This window comes from Nelumbo lutea, chromosome 4 (assembly GCF_056320005.1).
Source record: "Nelumbo lutea isolate HS-2025 chromosome 4, American lotus-T2T, whole genome shotgun sequence".
NCBI classification, from domain to species: domain Eukaryota; kingdom Viridiplantae; phylum Streptophyta; class Magnoliopsida; order Proteales; family Nelumbonaceae; genus Nelumbo; species Nelumbo lutea.
In genome coordinates, this window is record NC_142687.1 from 55,026,785 (window position 1) to 55,048,275 (window position 21,491).

The 21,491-nt window shown below is 39.9% G+C and overlaps 1 protein-coding gene across 1 annotated transcript in view; it reads right to left on the bottom strand.

Moving 5' to 3' along the window:
• LOC148860694 (2-isopropylmalate synthase A-like) overlaps positions 1-21,491 on the bottom strand; it is a 74,721-nt gene that overhangs the window by 38,441 nt on the left and 14,789 nt on the right. The window contains exons 2-5 of the mRNA XM_088983648.1: positions 21,205-21,418; positions 21,046-21,126; positions 8,145-8,237; positions 7,937-8,023 (exon numbers count right to left, since the gene is read on the bottom strand). Of these exons, the coding sequence (XP_088839774.1) occupies positions 7,937-8,023; positions 8,145-8,237; positions 21,046-21,126; positions 21,205-21,418 (475 nt within the window). The remainder of the gene's footprint in view (positions 1-7,936; positions 8,024-8,144; positions 8,238-21,045; positions 21,127-21,204; positions 21,419-21,491) is intronic.

Genomic DNA, 21,491 nt, shown 5'->3' on the forward strand with positions numbered 1-21,491 from the left:
TGAGTTAAAAGACCATAACTGTATTTTAAATTCATGATTGTCATTATCAGAGGCAAGGTGCACATAAAAATAAAACAAACCAAAAGAAAAGACACAGATAGAAAAAATTAGAAAAGAATAAAAACAAACAGATATGAAGAAAAAAAATGAAAATACATGCTCTATAAAGACGTCGAGCACAACCATGGCTTTAAACATCTACATAAAGGCCACTACCCAATGTTGGTCTCAGCTATCTGGGGTCTTCAAAGAGGTAAATTGGATATGGTCCTAACATTTGGCATTGCTCAAAGTAGCCACTCGAGACTCAAACCTGCATTCTAGGCTTGCCAGCCTAGATTTTTCCATTACATCAAGTAATGGCCCATTGGCCCCTCGATATATTCTAATATTTCTACAACATATTTCCATTTCCATAGGTACCAAAATAAAACACTTTTTCAATATATTACTAGAAATATCTCAACATATTCTTCAACGTATCCAAATCTTTTATATTGGTCTCAACAATTTTTACTTTGTTAATTGTATCATTATAAGGTTTTTAATTTAATCTACATAAATATTATCCAAATAATTTGTTTTTATATGATTTTATTTTCTCTAAACCCATTATTTTTTCATGTTTACAGTTATAGATAACTTTTCCTTCATATCTTCCCATATGAAACATTCTCAATTATTCATGGTTTAATAAAATGTAGTCAATGTTTTAATATTTTAAACTCTTACAAAATGATAAACATATAATAGCATACTAGCATTAGAAGCATATCCATATGTAAATAAAACTTTTAGAGCAAGAAAAACATAATAAAATAATATTTAATACTAAAATATCACCAGGGGTACTACATAATAATCATTTAAACCCTTAAGAAGCTTTTTTGAAATGGTATAATCATTATAAAAGACTCATTTCATCAATATATAATGGCATCATTATTTACGAGCATGCTATCTGATTTACCTTAATATTAATGTACCTATTACCAATCCCAGCAAATGTAGCTAACAAGCTGGAAAGGAATAGAAAGACACTTCTTATGGAGAGGGTGGAAAGAAGAGAAGATTTTTTTAATGGTGAGGAGAAGATATATCACCAAGTAGACCAGGCTAAAGCTTGTAACCTTAAGGCTACTGGGGGACTTGGATACAAAAACTATGCCAAATGAATATTGCTCTAAAGAAGTAAAGATGGTTCCAGTTATAGATGCAGTAAAGCAATGACTACCATTTTACCTCTCTAGTTGATGTGGTGATTGACTAGTAGAAAAAAAAATGTTCTAAATTAAGAAATTGATGAAATCTCATAAGTTAATATAGACTAGAATTATGCAACGAAAGAATGATATTGAACATTTTATGGTCTTTGTTTTGAAAGCAAAGAAAAAGTTATGCTGGTTAGGCTAGGATTAACAGCCCTTGTTTTCCTAAGAAGAGTACAACCTCAACTATTAGATGTGCCCCTTCTCTGTGGCAACTCCATACCAACACACTATTGATTGGAAGAAAACTTAAAAGAAACCCTCCACTACCTTCCTTTTTATTTTATGTTTTTTCTCTATTTTATATGCCATCATCTAATCATATTTCATTTGAAATATTTAAAGCAACAATTAATATAACAAAATGCAAATATATTATTATATATTAAATCAAATAATTAGAGATACAAGCCAACAAATAAAGCTTTAAATTGACTTTGTGGTTGACTAGGTTGACTATTAGTCAATACTTAGGCATCCTAGGTGACCACATCATAAGTATCAAGTCTATTGACCAACTAGTTAATGATGCAAATCAGTCTAGCCCTCAGCTGATTAGTCAGACTAGTCAATCCTTTCATAACACAACAAACCCCCAAGGTCTGTAGAGGAAGCTGATTGCAGAGAAGTATGGCGCCCAAAATTTTCATTGAGATCCAGGGATCAGCAACAGTCCCAATGGTTGAAAGGCCATTACCCAATTTTGGTCCCAGTTATATGGTGTCATGGAGGGGTGGACTGGAAACAGACATTCCAAATGGACATTACCCAACATTTTACACAGGGTGCAAAACTGAATTTAGGAAATATCACAATGACAAATCCTAGAACGACCCCTGGTATAATATAGGGGCTCTGAGAACCCCCTTTTTATCAGTGAAACAGAAACCATTAATATTAAAAAAAAGGGCCCTTTTTTGAAGACTGTGTGACGGAGGAAGAAAGTAGTTCAGAATCAGATCTTGAAGGCTCCTCAAGTATTGGAAGTGTGGAACTTAAATAAACCAAATCACTCAGTGTTGACGAGAACTTACACACCGAGCTGTTATTTCTGGAAAATGATGACGTGGAATTTACAGACTCAGACCAGAAGAAGCACTCTCAAATTCTCTCTTTACGTAAGGAAATGGAGCTTACCACAGCTATTATAGAAAAGAGGCAGGGGATACCGGTTCGAAATATGCTCCCAGTTTGCTAGAGCAGCACGGCATTGATAGAAGACTAGAGGAACAGAACATATCTCGGTCACCAATCACAGAGTCATCAATCAGGGGACAACATGCAAGGACTAAAACAACATTGGTTGAACACAATGGGAACCCACAGTCATCTCTTTTGGAAGGATTAGCCGTGACCTTGCCCCCTCGTGTTGCTTCTCAAGAGTCATTGCCCTCTTCCCACAACCTTTCAGGTAATATTGTCAATTCGTTTTCTGGTACTGATGTGGGTTTTGTGCCTGGAACAGGTACTTTTGCAGCTCAACTTGAAGCAGCAGCCATGGATGGAAAGTATTTAATTGGGGACAGGGAGGCAAAGAACAAGAGGAAGAGGTAAGGAAAAGAAAATTCCAGAAAGAGGAGTTAGATAAGATCTGGGATCAGATCTGTATGTATTTGGAGGAGTACTAGAAAAAAGAGGAAGCGGTAGGAAAGTATGAGCCTCAAGAAGGTTCAGTAAAAACAGGGGTTCAAAGTAGCAAAAAAGTTGGGGATGAATAAATATTGGGAAAGATGCAGAAGGAGGAATTAGAGAGGATTTGGGGACAGGTTTGTGCTCTCTTTGAGGAGTATAGGCAAACAGAGGAATCTTTGGAGAAAAACCAAGGAATTTTGGAAAGGCGAAACATAACAAAAGTAGTCTTAAGCAGATCTAGAACAATTAACAACCGAAGGAAGAAGAAAAGATCAGAAGTGGAAAGGTTGATATCAGATATAGAAGAAGATTTGGAATTTAGCGGAAGAAGAGAGAGAAGGAAAGCCTCCACGTAGGGGCCTGGTCTCAGAGGGGGATGCCAAATCTTTTAGAAGGCTAATTAAGAACCTCCTTAGAAGGGAAAGGCCAAATGTAGTGATGCTACAGGAGGCCAAATTAGCTGATATTGATAGAAGACGGAAAAGAAGCATTTGGAAATCTAGAGGAATAAGTTAGGTTTCAGCACCTTCTTGGGGGGCTTCGGGAGGAATTGCCACTTTTTGGAGAGAGGATTCGGTGGAGGTTTTGGAGGAGCTAATAGGTAATTTGGGGGGGATTTCAATGTAATTTGATTTACGAATGAATCAAATAATCCCCAACAAGTCATTACAACCAGTATACGGAGATTGAATGATTTCATTAATAACTGTGAGTTGAAGGAACTCCCATTGTTGCAAGCTCCCTATACTCAAGGCCTGCCTGCATGACTCCACCCCCTTGTTGATGAGCATGGACTCAATGCATACCGGGCCCACTACGCTCACAGGAGATAGTGAACCCACGCCAATCCAAACTCAGCAACTCCAGTTATTTCTACAGTCCTATTCGGATGTTTTCCAAGAACCCACGACACTGCCACCCCCTCGAGCCCATGACCATCAAATCCCCATCCAGCCCGGAGCACCCCCTGCCAACGTCAGACCATACCGTTACCCCCATTACTAGAGAGTGGAGATTAAGCGAATGGTGACAGAGTTATTAGACAGGTGTTTAATTCAACCCAGCAGCAGCCCATTCTCGTCACCCGTGATTCTAGTGAGAAAAAAAGACGGGAGTTGGAGATTCTGTGTGGATTACAGGGCCCTGAACCGCATCACAGTCAAGGACAGGTACCCCATACCCCTGATTGAAGAGTTGTTTGATGAGTTGGGCCAAGCCAGGTATTATTCTAAGATGGACCTATGGTCAGGTTACCATCAGATCTAGGTCCACCCCGATGGCATCCACAAAATGGCCTTCAGAACCTCAGATGGACACTTTGAGTTCCTCGTGATGCCATTTGGGCTGACCAACGCCCTTTCTTCATTCCAGAGGATTATGAATGGTATTTTTAAACCTTACCTGCGTCTCTTTGTTCTAATGTTTTTTGATGATATATTGGTTTATAGTTCCAGTTGGGTTTCACACCTGGAGCGTTTGCAATGTGTATTAAACTTACTCCGCCACCAACTGTTTGCTAAGCCCTCAAAGTGCTCGTTTGGGCACACCCAAGTCAGCTATTTGGGCCACATCATTTCTGGAGGACAGGTACGCACGGACCCTGAAAAAATTGAATGTATTCTCTCTTGCGCCCGGCCCAGCTCCCAAAAAGCCCTGATAGGGTTCCTTGGGCTGACAGGGTACTACCAGAGATTTATTAAGGGATACGGAGTTCTTGCAGCACTCCTCACACGACTACTAAAAAAACATGCATTCGAATGGGACCTGAAGCCAGAAGAAGCCATTCAGGCACTGAAGATAGCCGTCACCTCACCACCAACATTATCCCTTCCAAACTTCGAGCTTGAATTTGTAGTAGAGGCCGACGCTTCGGGTACCGGAATTGGTGTGGTTCTGATGCAGCAGGGCCGGCCCTTGGCCTACTTCAGCAAGGCTCTCTCCCCACAAGCCCAAGCCAAATCCACCTACGAGGAGCTCATGGCCAACGCCCTAGCAGTCCAAAAATGGAGGGCCTATCTGTTGGGCTGACGATTCATGGTCAGGACTGACCATCAAAGTATCAAGGATCTGTTGGAGCAGCGAGTACTGGGCCCAGACCAGCATAAATGGGCTTGCAAGCTGATGGGGTATGACTTTGCCATTGAATATAAGCCCAGACCCTCTAATGCAATAGCTGACGCCCTCTCCAGAGCTGAAAGTTTGTGCTTATTGGACCTGTCCCGAATGAGCTATCCACTGTTAACACTACTGAAGCAAGAGGCCCAGGACGATCCCCAACTATCCAGAATATGGACCCAAGTCCTGGAGGATCCAACCCAGGTCCCTGGCTACACACTCTGGAGTTCAGGACCTACAAACGTATAGCAGCCCATTACTACTGGAAGGGAATGAAGTGGGTGGTTCAGGAATTTGTAGCCCAGTGCACAGTGTGTCAACAACAAAAATACAGCACCCAGAGCCCAGCTGGATTGCTTCAACCTTTGCCAATACCCGAGCGAGTTTGGGAAGAGGTGACCATGGACTTCATTACTGGGTTACCGACATCCCAAGGGAAGTCCGTGGTGCTGGTGGTGGTAGACCGGCTAAGTATGCACATTTTCTAAGTCTCTCACAACCCTATACAGCAACCACAGTGGCCAAAGCTTACATCCGGGAGGTGACCAAGCTCCATGGGACACCACAGTCCATCTTCACGGACTGGGATCCACTGTTCATGAGCACCTTCTGGAAAGCATACTTCGCAGCTCAAGGAGTCCAGATTTGCACTCCACTAGTTATCACCCTCAGACGGACGGACAATCGGAGGTCATCAATCGATGTTTAGAGACTTATCTGAGATGTTTTGTGGGTGATAGGCCCAAGCAATGGGCCCAGTGGCTGCCCTGGGCTGAGTACTGGTACAACACCACCTTTCAAGTGTTAGTCGGCACCACCCCTTTTAAGATGCTATACGGTTACGATCCCCCCTCCATACTGCCTTATGAGTGGGGCACGTCACCAGTAGCCGAGGTGGACACACAGCTACAGGCCAGAGATACTACGCTGAAGCTCCTCAAGTTCCATCTACAGCAGGCCAGCAGTGCATGAAGTTGGCCTATAACAAGAATCACCGAGAATTGCAGTTCTCAGTAGGAGATTGGGTTTACCTACGACTCCAACCGTATCGGCAGAGCTCAGTGGCAAGGAGGATATCACAGAAGCCATCCCCTCGATTCTTTGGCCCATATCAAGTGGAGGAGCAGGTCGGGTCCCTAGCATACCACCTCCGTTTACCAGATGAATGCCAACTGCACCCGGTGTTCCATGTCAGCTTCCTCAAACCTTGTGTGTCTCCCACCGATACTACCAGTCCCACCCTCCCGCCGTTCACCGAGTCAAGGGACGTGATATTTGAGCCCACAAAGATCCGAGACTTATGCTGGGTTCACAGGGGAAGGAAGGTGATCAAACAGGCACTGGTGGAGTGGCATGGGTTGCCTCAGGAAGACACCACATGGGAAGATTACACTCAGCTTTAGAAGCAGTTCCCTACCCTTGACCTTGATGACAAGGTCGTTCTTGAAGACGGCGGGATTGTTAGGTCCAGTGAGACGGAGAGCCCCGAGCCCAGTAAGAAGGAGGTTCCAGGGGAGGCTTTCCAGGCCCATCAGGCCCAACCGAGAACCCAGAACCTCATGAGAGTCACTCCCCCATTTACCTATGTGTACACGCATCGCCCGCACATAGAGTAGAAGTAGGCACGCTCAGAGTTTGTTAGAAGATATCATGAGTTGTACAGCCATGCATTATAAAGGCCAATCACGTATTTGCTGAGGCATTAATGAAAGTAGCCATTATTCTCTCCCTCCTTCTTCTTCTTCCTCCCATCTTCTACCTTCGTCTGTTTCAGGAGGGTGAGCTCCCTCGAATCAGCTCACCAACAAACCAGTAGAAGAAGGGACCTAACATCTTCTAACCCAATTAATTTGAATCGTCATATCTTTTGAAAGCCATTTGAAGTGTCTGAAATCATTCCTAAGGTGCCAACTCACCCTCTCCCCCTTTTTCAGCCAACCCACAATTGTTCTCAAGTCACCTTCAATAATCAGTTTTCCAACACCCAATTCTTTGGCTTTCTCAACCCCAAAAACTGCTGCCAAGAATTCTGATCTAACCCCTGGTTAGTAGGCAGCAAGAAAAATAAGAAATACGCAAGAAACCTAGGCCCATTAAGCCCAATAAGAAAGACAAAAAGATAATTAACAAAACATAAACATAAGAAGGCCCAAGCCCATGATGTTAGGCTACACAACACATAACAAGTGGATCTGCAGACTTATCCTGTCATAAAGATTGAGGAAGGTCATTCACTGTACTCAAGATTCTGTTTGGTAGGTGTTTTGTCAATATTCCTTGCTGTAGATATTTTGAACCAAGCACTTTCTTTGTATAGCTAATCTCAATGGTATCGGCTGGGACAATTGCAGACTGCTTATACTCTGACATGTATACAGACCCACTGTACATGACATTTGTACTTGTTTGTTGATATTTTATTTTTTCTTTTTTGCTTGATAAATTACTTGTTTTTTGATGGTTGGAAGGTAATACAATATGTTAGCCATTCTTTAAAATAAAAGAAAGAGAGAGAAAGATAATTACCATAAGACATTATATGGCCCGTATAAGCTAGACTGTTATTAGAATATCTAGGCTGCAGCAATAGGCTTATTGCAGGTGTGTATACTTTTATGAACATCAATATATGTGCCCGCTACATTAACAATATTTTAACGGAAATTGCATGTGATGGCTCATGGCTTTAAGATACATGAAAATGATAGCATAATTTGCAAATAATAAACTGATAGATAAGAAGAAACAATAATGAGCATAATAAGTTCTTACACACACTAGGCAAACAGACATGACTTATAATTTGCAAATAATAAACTGATAGATAAGAAGAAACAATAACAAGCATAATAAGTTCTTACAAATACTAGGCAAACAGACATAAAAACTGCAGTTATAAGATACAAAAAAAAATTGCCAACCTGGTGGATACCACTTTCATGAGAAAATGCATTAGCACCAACAATAGCCTTGTGTGGCTGAACGGGAAGTCCACTATACTCTGTCACCTAGAAGAGTGAATTATAAATTAAGGAACTTTGTTTGATGAATTATAAATTAATTAGCAAATTATGGGATATTAAAAGGCAAACCATAGCAGAAATTGTAAAAGAGAACAACAAGAAATACCATCTTGCTTGTCATAAATATGTGCTTAGTGTTTATTCCAGTGTAAAGACCTCCCATTATCGCCTTACCACGTGTTTTTATGGCCATCACAACCTACATTCAAAAATAACAATAAGTGACCAAAACAAATCTTTACTAACGAAAGCTCTGACTCGTAAGCTCAACCAAAAGGAATACTGGCATTCACTTGTATGTTTTGAGTAGGGATACAAACGGATCGGATAGAATTCGAATCAGGGTATATTCGAAATCGATCCGATACTGTTCATGTTGGATCCAATCCTATCGGATCTGATTGGACTCGATTTGAATTTAAATCCTACCAATAAGTTGGATCTTTGGATCTGATCCAATTCGACTTGTTTTCTTTAAAAATTAATAAATTATTAAAAGAAAAATAAAATATACTAATTTAAATAAAGTAAAAACAAAAACAAACAAGTATTTTTTAATTATTTTCATCATATGTATACATGTTTTTTATAAAAAAAATAAATAATAAAACAAATTTATAAAAATATCTTTGTAAATAAATAAATAACATATATATGCATTATATATATAAAAATATATATATATATATATATTTATAAATAATATGTAATATATACTGGATTGGATCTTCTTAGATCGGATAGGGTGATCCAAATCTGATCCAATCCAATCCGAAGATCCAAATAGGGGTGATCGGAATTCGACCAAATAGGATCGGATCAGATCATGATCCAACCCATTTGCACCCCTAGTTTTGAGTTTGTATGTAGCTCGAGGACACTGGTAGTGAAAAACTTAACATCCATTAACATTAACATGTTATGTAAGTTAATATTGATCAATCCATTTTATTATTCAAACAGTATCTCAACAATGTAGATATGAACTAAAACCAGAATATGTAAAAATCACAAATCAAAGAAGACACAACACAGCATATGATGTACCCCAAAAGGCAGAGACACTTTAATGATAGTGAATTTTGCAAAGGAGGTGGACTAATTCAAATAAATGACTAGATCTTATTCATATATGGTTAAATATGATGATCTCCACAATTCATGTTCTCAACAAAGATATCATTAGATATGGAGAAGACAATTTGTAAGACCATTTTCCTGGAATGAGGTAGGACGAAGCACTTCTGCTGAACCAGAGATTTAAAAAAAAAAAAAAAAGGTTTTGGGGGTTCATGTATACATCCAACAGAACCAAGTCGCATTGGCTAACTAGCCCACAAGGTTCTCATAGAAAAAGTGAAATATTTTTGAAATTAAATAAAAAATTAAATTCATTAAAATAAAAGATATTACAAGATACCAAGGTGATAAGACATCACCCAACGCAAGAAAAAAATAGAAAAAGAAATTACAAATAACACTTAACCAAGCCCTCTATTTTCTAAAACTAGAGTAGACCAAAAGCTGGTTCCAAAAGATTCTTTAATGATCCCCCCCCCCCCAAATTTAGGTAGCATCAAAATCCAGTTCAGAAGCTTAGAACCAATTCCCACGCAAAGCTTCTGTTTGCATCTTGGTTTTCCTTCAAATAATCTTCTGTTTCTCTCCTTCCAAAACTCCCAACAAGCAAAGGGTACGCAGCTCAAAAAAATCTATTCCCATTATGAGTGAATCACAAAGCAAAGACTTATCACCTTCAGTTAACAGTCTCATTTTGCAATTCCTTTTGCTTTCTCTTTCATAGCCCAAAGGACTATAAATTTCACACTCTTCTCCCCCTATGTATCCTTCCCCCTTTCCTTCTTCATTAGATTCCATGTATGCATTTTTTTCCTTTACCAACTGAAAGAGGAAAAGCTCTGCTGAAATTGGAATGGAATGGGCAAGTATTGACAAGAGATGACGACATAGCCCAAGCCTTTGTGAATCACTTCAATACACCCTATGAGGGTCCAACGAGGTCAAGAGAAAACTTAGAGGGCCTGGACTGGAGGGTTGGGAATAGAGAGTTGTTGGATTCCTTGGAAAGGAAATTCGAGGTTCAGGAAGTGAAAATTGCAGTCTTCACGATAAAGAAATCTAAAGCCCCAGGACCTGATGGTTTTACGGTAGCTTTCTATCAAGATTGTTGGGATTCTTGGGAAATAACTGAGGGTGACTTGATGGAGGTGTTTGATGAATCCTATGAGTGGGGGCAAATTCAACTCAGGTGCAAATGCAACCTTCATCACTTTGATACCAAAGAAAGTAGATGCAATCCAGCCAATGGATTTTAGGCCCATAAGTCCGATAGGAAGCATGTACAAAATCATTTCCAAGGTTTTAGCCCTAAGAATAAAATATGTTCTTCCCTCGATGATTTCTCCAAATCAAGGCGCCTTTGTGTTTGGGAGACAAATAATGGATCAAATTCTCATTTCTAATGAATGTGTAGAGCTTGGAAGAAGGAAAAAGCAAAAGGGACTGGTTTGCAAGTTGGACTTAGAGAAAGCCTATGACATGGTGGATTGGGAGTTTCTGTTGGAAATTCTTTAAGTGTAGGGGTTTCGGAGAGAGATGGTGTAAATGGGTGAAGGGCTGCATTTCTTCATGTCATTTTTCAATTTTGGTAAATGGAGTAGCAAGAGATTTTTTTTCCTGCCAAAAGGGGCCTAAGACAAGGAGATCCTCTTTCTCCCTTTTTACTCTGGTAACTGATGTGTTGAGTGAGTTGATCATAAGGGAAGATGCCAACAATATGGTTAGAGGCTTGAGAATTGGAAGGGAAGAAGTGGTGGTTACACACTTACAATTTGCAGATGATTTTATTTTGTTTTGTGAAGGGAAAACAGAAGAACTCATGAACCTAAAAAGGATAGTCCATAAATTTGAGAGGATCTCCAACCTTAAGATTAATTGGGGCAAGAGTTGTGTGGAAGGAGTAAATTTAGGGAGTGAAGAGGTGATTCGATTAACTGGACTATTGGGGTGTGAAGTAGGGGATTGGCCATTACAATATTTGAGACTACCTTTGGGAGGAAATCCTAATATGGATAGGTTTTGGTATCCAATGATTGAGAGATTTACAAAGAGACTTGCGAATTGGAAGAGAAACTACATTTCTTTGGGAGGTAGGATAACCCTAATAGAGTCAACTTTGGCTAACTTACCAATGTACTTCCTATCTACCTTTAGGATACCAATGAAAGTGGCAAACCAGCTAGAGAAGATTATGAGGAACTTCCTTTGGGAACCAGGAGACACCAAAAGAGACCACCTAGTGAAGTGGGAGGTGGTTTCTAGAAGTAGAGATGAAGGGGGCCAAGGAATAGGAAATCTTAGGCTAAGAAACACAGCATTATTTGGGAAATGGTTATGAAGGTTGCCATTGGAACAGGACAAACTTTGGCATAGAGTGATTATTAGCATTCATGGATTGGCAGACAATGGTTGGGATGTAGGAGTCGACCCCAGGGCTTCCCGATGCTCTCCCTGGAAAGCTATTCATGGTATCTTACCTTCATTACTTCGTTATCTCAAACTTGATGCTTGTGCAGGAAATAAAGTGTTGTTTTGGGAAGATGCTTGGTTGGAGACATTCCCCTTAATGAAAGGTTCCCTTCTACTTATTCACTTTCTGAAAATAAAAGAAAAGTGATCTCTCCAGTTTTTACTGATAACTCTTGGGTTTTGGGCATAGTTGTCAAGGCGATGCCTAGGCGACCGCCTAGGCGACAAGGCGCCCTTGGGGGCTCGCCTCACCTAGTCGCCTAGCAGTTTTGTGCACCGGGTTATAAAATACATTTAGATTTTTAATCTGTTGACATTATAATTATAAAATAGACATTATTAAACTACAATATTCATTTTATGTGTTTATTTACTAATTTCTTTTTATTATTTTCTTATTTTGTTAGGGTTTAATCAATGCAAACATTGCTAATTGTTGTATTGAACCCATGGTTCACAATATCGATACACCTTTATGTATTGGCAGAGGTGTATCGGTACTTATAACGATACTCTCCCTATTTTTTTATTTCTTTGGTTTTCAATTTCATTTTTAAAATATATATATATATATATTATTTAAAAAAATGGGCCCCCGAAAACACCTATAAACAGGTATTGGGACCCCAAAGATACAATATAATGCACCCGATACGGAGCATATCGTATCGAAATTTTGATCCTTGATCGAACCCTCAAAATTTTCAAAACTTGAACCTATAAGTAAGGGAAGAACTTAAATTTTTGTCTAATCAACACATTTTCTTCTTCCATGTCTTCTTCTTCTTCTTCTTCCACCTTTTCTTTTCTTCTTTCCTATAACAAAAGTAGGGGTTCAGCCCCTATAATTTTTTTATTTTCTTTACTTTGTTCTTTTTCTTCTAATAAAATGTTGAATTTCTAGACTAAAACATGAAATTTATACTTTTCTTATGAAAATTATGAATAATTATTAAGGAAAGATGGTTATGGAACCTAGGGAACTACCCTAGGATCTAGAGTTTTACTTAAAAAAAATCCATCGCTTAGGCATCGCCTAGGCGACTAGGCGACAAGGCGGCCCCTTATCACCTAGCCTCGCCTTGGTGCCTTGAAAACTATGGTCTTGGGTTTAAGGAGAGGTCTAAGGGAGTCGGAAATGACAATGGCGGATGAATTAATTAACCTTCTAGGGTCAACCTAGCAGGATCAATCTTGTTTGGACAATAGAATTTGGAAACCATCCCCATCTGGCGTGTTCACTTGTTCCTCCTTTTTTGATGTCCTCATTCAATCATCAAACCCTATAAGGAGGTTTCCTTCAAAGGAGATTTGGTGTCAGCCTGTACCCCCAAAAATTCGTGCTTTTTGTTGGGAGGTGGTTATCCAAAAAATCAATACTCTAGATATGTTGCAAATAAAAAGGCCAAATGTATGCCTATCACCCCATGTTTGTAGCCTCTACTTGGGATCTGGTGAGACGATCACACACCTATTAATTTCTTGTCCATTTGTGTGCTTTAATTGGACTTGGTTCTCTTCTATCTTTGGTTGTAGATGGACACCTCCCCCAGATGTGGCAAGCCTTTTTGACCTAAGCTTTTTCAGGCAACTGAAGAGACGTGGAAGATTAATGTGGAGAGCCACAAGAGCAGCTATCCTATGCTCAGTTTGGGAGGAAAGGAACGATAGAATCTTTAAAGGGATGGAGAAATCCAAGGAGGCAATTGTAGAAAGGATAATTATTATGACTATTTAATGGTTGAAAACTTTGGATTGGTTTAAAGACTTCTCAACTGAAGACATTTACAAGAATTGGGAAGTGGTGGCTTTCTACAACTTCCATGAAACCTATTGTGCAGGAACTATGGTCCCCACCAACACAACAAAGAGTAAAATTGAACTTTGATGGGAGTTCAAGAGGTAACCCGGGACCTTCAGGTATAGGGGTATTCAGAGATGAAAATGGCAGAATTGTGGCTTTGTTTTCAGGACCAGTAGGAGTGGGGGACTCATTGAGAGAGGAGGTGATGGCCTTGCTTCAAGTTGTAAGATATGCAAACCAATTGGGGTTACACCAAATCGAGATAGAGGGAGAGTCTAAATTGTTGATTGAGTGGCTGCAATCTAGTAAATTGGGAGCCTGGATTTATGGACAGCCTATAAGGGAAATCCTCAACATAACAAGGGAGATCAGTGCATGCTTCAAATGGACAAGGAGATCAGCTAATGGTTTAGCTGACACGTTGGCTAAACAAAGGACTGTGAGGGAGAGAATGTTCTAGAAAGTTTCGTAAGAAAGATTACTGGGGGCTCAACACCTACTTAGGAGTTGACAGCTGTACTTAAATCTGGAAAGTTATTCTCAAGTTATATTAATGAAGTTACTGTTTCCAATAAAAAAATGGGCTTCTTTGGCTAACTCAAGTATTCTCCCAACATCTCTAACCTCAGTATGTTCTGACCTTTTTCCTTCCCCACTGCAACCTTCCTTTCTTGACAAGTCATGACCAAATTTCTTGTTCTGTAAATTGCAACCAGTAACAACCTTTAAATTTGCTTGCTCTTCAACAGCCATCTCTTGTGCTTCCATACCACTCTCCACCACATCCTCACCTGCTTGGCACCCCTCTCCCTCACCCATCTTCTTCCCCTCCCCATTTTTCTTCAAAATGAAATAAAATTTTATAAAAAGGAAAAAGAAAGTTACAAGAAGGATGACCAGAAGTCACCTGAGAGAAGATAAAAAATACACCAAAGACAAGAAGCAATTCACCCTTTAATACCCACTACTACAAAGAAATTACTCTCCCAACACTGAACAAACAAACTACCAACCAAGCCCCATGAAATTACACTCACAACCGACCTCAGCAGACATCCAGAAAACCGAACTTCAAATTAAAACAAAACTTCCCTTTTTCGAACTTAATATTCTCTATTCCTCCCTCTCTTTCTCCTTCAACACTCTCACTCCCCTCTTTTTTACTTAAATTGCTCCCAATGTACCTGCTATCTGCCTCCCCACTTGTTGAAAAACCACCCACCTCCTTCAACACTCTCACTCCCCTATTTTCTACTTAAGTTGCCCCCAATGAACCTGCTATCTGCCTCCCCACCACCCACCTTCCTACTGGCTTCTCCTAGAAACCCTCCTTCATTCCCATACTCACCCCCCCTTGAGCTTCTTGCCTCAACACCCCTTATCTATAGCCCCTGATCAGCTATTGCATCAGAGCCTCCCTTCAATAACTCAGAACTACTTCTGCCAAATTAATCTTTAACCTCCTTCACTATTAGACAGCGTATGACCTTAGCTCCAATCAGCATATGTACATTCTGACATTTATTTTAAATGAATAAAGTACATATTTGATTCATGTTATTATGGTGTGTTTCTGTGTAATACCCTTAAACTGGATACATATGAAACTCGTGTTAGTTTAGAATCTTCACAGCCGTTGGATAGATCTGGGAAGGTTTATCCTACCAAGGCCGACACTGATGTACCACCAAGTTGGTTGGGGTGGCTTGTCTCAACTGCCAGGTGAGACCTGAGGTACATGCAGTGTGGGTTTTCTTGAAACCCTGAACCAAACCAAAATTCCAATATTGCCCTGAACCTTGGAGATAGATGGGCAAAACTGGAATGTTACACCTGACCCCTAGACTCGATTATGATACTGCACTAGGTGTCAGATTGGGCTGCCTTTGATATGCCAATCAGTGAGATCCTTAGAGGGGGTCAAAACCTAGGAATGTTGGGACAATCCGAGAATTCATCTGAGTGGGTAATAGAGTGACAGGATCAGCCCCTTTGTCGGACAAAGTGAATGATCGGGGATGCACTCTCTGATGGAAACCTAAACTGTCGACAGTTGATTTCAACTGTTGAAATTTGTTTTTGCAAAATATTTTTATATAGAGATATACATATATATTAATGGTTTTGAAATGTTTGCAAAATGTTTTAATTCCCGAGATCCATGTGAGTAGAGAGTGCAGCACTGCACCTTGCAACCAAGGGAGAAGTTATCTCTTGTCGGGCAGTGTTAGATCATTACGCGCTGAGGGGTTAAGTGTAAGACCATTGAGGATTATACCTAATGGGCATCTTGCATCTGCCCACACTTCTCGGGCCTTCATAAGTGTTGGACCCAATGACCATTTAGTGTAAATGCTGGGCCCATTAAGAGCCCATAGTGATGGACTCAGGGGTTCACTGTATTCAGCAGTGAATTCGGCCAGGCCTTGTAAGAGTCTAGGCTGAACCCATGTGGCTGATGTGTAAATCAATGATAGGGTCCCACACCATACAAAGAGAGCCAAGCTAGCCAGCATTAAAGAGGAAGTGAGTCTGAAAGCTTAATGGGCCTAAAAGCCCATTTTGAACTGGGTTAATCAAATCAATTAAATAGGGGTGGATCTGGGATTCGGATCAACAGATAAGATAAGGGATTCTCCTTATCTACTTAAAGAGTCCAGATCCAAATAAAGGTTTAGATCAAAGGAACTGCTAATTTGATTAGGAAGACTGATCTTTATCTGTAGATAAGATAAGGGATTATCCTTATCACTTAAATAGTCCAGATCCAAATAAAAGATTTGGATCAGGAAACTCCTAATGAGATTAGGAAATTGTCCCTTTAAGGCTATAAATAACAGAGCAAGGTGAACCTTCAAAACACACTCACTGAATACAGAGAGAAGACAACACAATTAGGCTGCTCTTTCCTTCTGCTCTTTTTCTTCTTGCTCTTGCCGCCCTACCCTGTTCGATCTCGAATTCTTGGATTGGATCAAGATTCAATCTTGATATTGTTTCTTGGCAGAAGAAAAAATTTAGAAGTTGTGCTCACTGCCCCATTCAATTCTTGCTAAAGAATCACTAGTTCTTGGTGAAGAATTACTTGCTGATCCTGCCTCATCCTAAGCTATGTCATCTTCAGTGCAGGGAGGAATTGGTACCCTCTTTGGGCGCGAACACCTACGTCGGAGGAGCATTTTTGCGTGGATTCTGTATCAGGTATATATCTCCCTAATTTTAGTTTCAAATTTGGTCCGGTTTGGTTACAAGAATGATCCTTGAAAATGCAGTTTTCTAAATTGGGAATAGGATTCCCGAATGGGAGTAAAGAAATTTTTGAAATTTCGCCCAACCTTCCCTACAGGGTTCGGCCATCCATATGATGGATCTCCCATCCCTTTAGTGGTACCAGAGCCAAATTCAAGTCTTGAACCAAATTAGAACAGATCTGAATCTACGCAAATGGGCAGAAGGCGTTCTACCCGATTTGTGCAGTTAGCGTTTTTTCTGGGAATTGGTTCCCAGATTATGGGCAGATGATCTGGAAAATAAATCTTTATTATTCAGTCATATTTATAGAAATGCTCTGTGAATGTTTCTTGAATACTTGGGTTGCACATGTGATGGAGATCGAATCTTTTTGGTGCCAAGAATGGCACACCCTGCGATTTCTTTTCTATTCAATTTGGTCTATAAATATTTTTTTTTATTTTTAGACAAATTGTATAGGAATTCAATGTGATGCAATAATAGAAAAATTAGGTTTTTCTATTTTATTTCCATTTGGAGATTGCTAGAGCGCGCGACAGAGGAGAAGAAATTTTCGCAAAAACAAGTTCTGCGATCTGCGATTTTGCAGATATCGATTCTGCAATCTACGATTAACTGTTCTTTGCAAGTTTGCAGGATATCCAAGAAAATCATAGTGCAGCCCTCTAATTTTAGTTTCTTGATAATTTGATTATCTTAAATTAATTTATTTTCAGATCATTGTTCTTGAATTAAATCTTGAATTGGACACCAAAACTTGGACCGATTTACACCAGATTTGGTCCAAACTGGTTGGATCGAATTGTGGTTCGATGGGGTTGGTTTTTCTAACCCTAATTCGATTTAGGCCAGAGGGCTGATGGCCCACTTCAAGTTTTAATTCGGCCCACCTCTATAAAACCTAAATTTAATATGATAAAACTAAATCAGCCCTAATTTAGCTACATGGGTTGAACTGCTTTTTGCAGTACAACCCATGTACCTAGATAATGTTATATGATAACATTATGGGCTCTGTTGGGCTGATACTGATTTAATCTAATTAATTAAGGATTTTACAGATATTTTAATTGATTGGATCAATTTATTTCATGCATATGATGGATGGATGTGTGATGTGCTATGTACATAGAGCATAAGTACTTGGCCCATGATTATTTCGATAGTGGCTCTTCCACACAACATGGCTGAATGCACATCATTGCCATGGTGTCCATAAGATCATTGGATGATCTCCCCGTGTGGTGGGCCCCACATCAGCTTCTTCTCGAAGAGGAACCGTGTGGAACCCTAGCCATTTAGGGCCCATTTAAATTTGGCTTTGAGAAAGTCAATGGGAGCCACTTTGGTTTGACCTAAATAAAACTAGGGCATAATATTTTGTTCCCTCCACTAAAATATGAGTGCATGTGATAGAGAGATTCATGTGATGAACTCTCTAAAGGCATTCTATCATTTACATGAAGATGAGTCCTTCAGTAATGAGGAAATGCACCATAAAATCGGGTTATCCATTTGCTGTTGGATTGTTTCATAAGATGATAGGGGTGTCATAGACCGATGTGGGAGGGGCCTATCCTAAAATGGAAGACTCTTTCACGGTACCTTGATGTTCACGAATATGATGAGTGAGCACTCATTGGACAGAAAGGTTTAACCTAAAATGGCAATGAACCTTGTCTGACAGAGGCCAAAAGGAAAGCTCATAAGATGACTAGATATGATCCTTCATAGAAGGTGGTGGAGTTATGTAGCTGAAACAGTTGGCTCCATGCACCCTATGTGATTTCCCACATTTCCAGAGACATAATTCGCAGTCTTCGTCACTAAGATAGGAGAAAAATCTCAGAGATGAATAAATGGAAATGGAACATAGATTAAAAACCATATCTATGTAGATAACATGAATCAAATAAGGTTGTGGACTAATATTTGCTTTGCCCTTTATCAGAAATGGCAAACGGACAATTCGCTAAACTGTTGGACGACAACAAGCTTAAGGGCCCAAATTACGCTGACTGGTATCGTAACCTTATGCTGGTCCTGACGTCTGAGTGATAGGGCTTCTAAGGCCCGCAGGAGGGAATATCAAGAATGGGAAGAGAAAAACTCTCTTGCCCGATGCTATAACCTCCTTAGACAATCAGATACAACGACAATTCGATCAGATCGAAGTGTCCAAGGATATCTTGAATAGTCTAAGGACAATGTATGAAGAGCATAATCGTTCTACTCGTCAGAAGGTCCTAAAGCAGTTTATGACTGCACAAATGTCCAAGAACCAGCTAGTTCATGACCATTGTCTTAAGATGATGGGATATATCAATGAACTGGAGGCTCTTGGATCTGGGCTAGATCATGCCACCAAAGTTGATGCCATTCTGAACTCTTTGCCTCCTTCCTTCAATCAGTTCATAATGAATTACAATATGAACAAGTTAAATGTTAGCCTTCAGGAACTCAGCAATATGTTGCAAAAGGCCGAGGAACTTATAAAGAAGGATGAGCCCATTGCCATGCTTGTTGAAGGTGGAAAATCGGGCAAGAAGAAGAGGAAGTTAAAGAAGAAACCTTAGAAGAAAACTAGCAAGCCTAAAAAGTAGAGGAAGGACAAGGCATTAGATGCTTGTCACTTCTACAGACAGACCTGCCACTGGAAGAGGAACTGTCCTCAGTACCTGGAGACCAAGAAACAATGTAATTTCGAATCCTTTGTCATAGAAACCAATATATTGGTGACTTCTGCTTCCTGGTGTATTGACTCTAGGACTTCTACCTTATCACTTAAAGAGTCCAGATCCAAATGATCATGAAACTCCTAATGAGATTAGGAAATTGTCTCTTTAAGGCTATAAATAGGAGAGTAGGGCGAACCTTCAAGACACACTCACTGAATACAGAGAGAAGACAACACAGTTAGACTACTCTTGCCTTCTGTCCTTTTTTTTCCTGCTCTTGCCACCCTACCCTGTTCGATCTCCAGTTCTTGGATTGGGCCAAGATTCGATCTTGATATTGTTTCTTGGCAAAAGAAACAATTTGGAAGTTGTGCTCACTGTCCCATTTGATTCTTGCTGAAGAATCACTAGTTCTTGATGAAGAACTACCTGTTGATCCTGCCTTATCCTAAGTTATGTCATCTTCAGTGGAAGGAGGATTTGGTACCCTCTTTGGGCGTGAACACCTATGTTGGGAGGAGCATTCTTGCATGGATTATGTATCAAGTATATCTCTCCCTAATTTGGGTTTCAGATTTGGTCCGGTTTGGTTACAAGAACGAACCTTGAAAATGCAGTATTCTAAATTGTGAATAGGATTCCCTGATGGGAGTAAAGAATTTTTTGTAATTTCGCCCAACCTTTCTACAGGGTTCATCCATCCATATGATGGATCTCCCATCCCTTCAGTCCTTGAAAATGCAGTTTTCTAAATTGTGAATAGGATTCCCAGATGGGACTAAAGAAATTTTTGAAATTTCGCCCAACCTTCCTATAGGGTTCAGCCATCCATATGATGAATCTCCCATCCCTTCATTTACCCCCTGACCCCTTTCTAAGGTAGCAATCCTTACCTTGTATAAATTGCCCCCAATGAACCTGCTATCTACCTCCCCACCAACCACCTTCCTACTGGCTTCCCTCGGAAACCCTCCTTCATTCCCATACTCACCCCCGCCTTGAGCTTCTTCCCTCAACACCCCCTTATCCACCAACCCCTGATCAGCTACTGCATCAGAGCCTCCCTTCATTACCTCAGAACTACTTCTGCCAAATTAATCTTGAACCCCCTTCACCCGCTGACCCCTTTCCAAGGTAGCAATCCTTACCTTGTTGCAATATAGAGGATTCCAAGGTAGTTACCACTTTACAAAATGGCTTGAGAGCAATCAGTAGGATACATGAAATTATAGGGATATGATTGGGGAAATCAGAAACCTGAGAGAGCAAATGAGGATAGGCATCAACTTTATACCTTGAGTTCCAAATAGTCTAGCAGATGGGTTGGAAAAACAGGGTGCTACAAGAAATTATATGTTTTGGGGTTTGTTAAACTAAGGAGGTACTTGTAATTCCCAATAGTACGGGTGGCTAGCCAAGGCTATCTACCTATCAAAGCACATTTGTACACATTTCCCATCATTTATAAAATCTCTTTAATTGTCACTGATCAAAAAACCATGTATATAATTATTACCAACAAAAGTAAAATAAAGATAAGAAAGAAAGCTCAAGATATTGATGGCAGAAAAAAATAAGCATATTATCAAAAAAGGAAAAAGTAACCAAGTCCATTTAAGATTAGACTGTTATGTACTAAACCCTAAATCATGTTCACTAATATGCAACAAGTGCCACTAGTCCACTGTCCACCATAGATGTTACATGGACAACCAAACTCATACCTCCTCCAAGGAAGCATTGCCAGCTCTTTCACCAATGCCATTGATAGTTACTTCTAGTTGCCTTGCGCCTGCACGCGCTCCCTGGATAAGATATAGTGCGAATAAGTACACTTCAGACATGCATGAACTGTATCAGAAGGAAAAAAAATGATAGCTTACTGCTATAGTGTTGCCACTGGCTTGGCCGAGATCATTTTGGCAGTGTGTAGATATGATCACATTTTCTATTCCAGAGGTATTGGCTTTAATATCAGAAATCAATTGTGCAAACTCATCTTCCAAAAGGTAACCAACAGTATCAGGGATGTTTAAAGTTGTTGCCCCAGCCTTGATAACTTCTTCAAGAATTTGATAAAGAAACTCCTTCTCAGACCTGAAAGCAATCAAGAAAATAATGGAGAATTCACAGTTTATAAAGCAAGAGGAAGAGAAAAAGTTTGTATCAT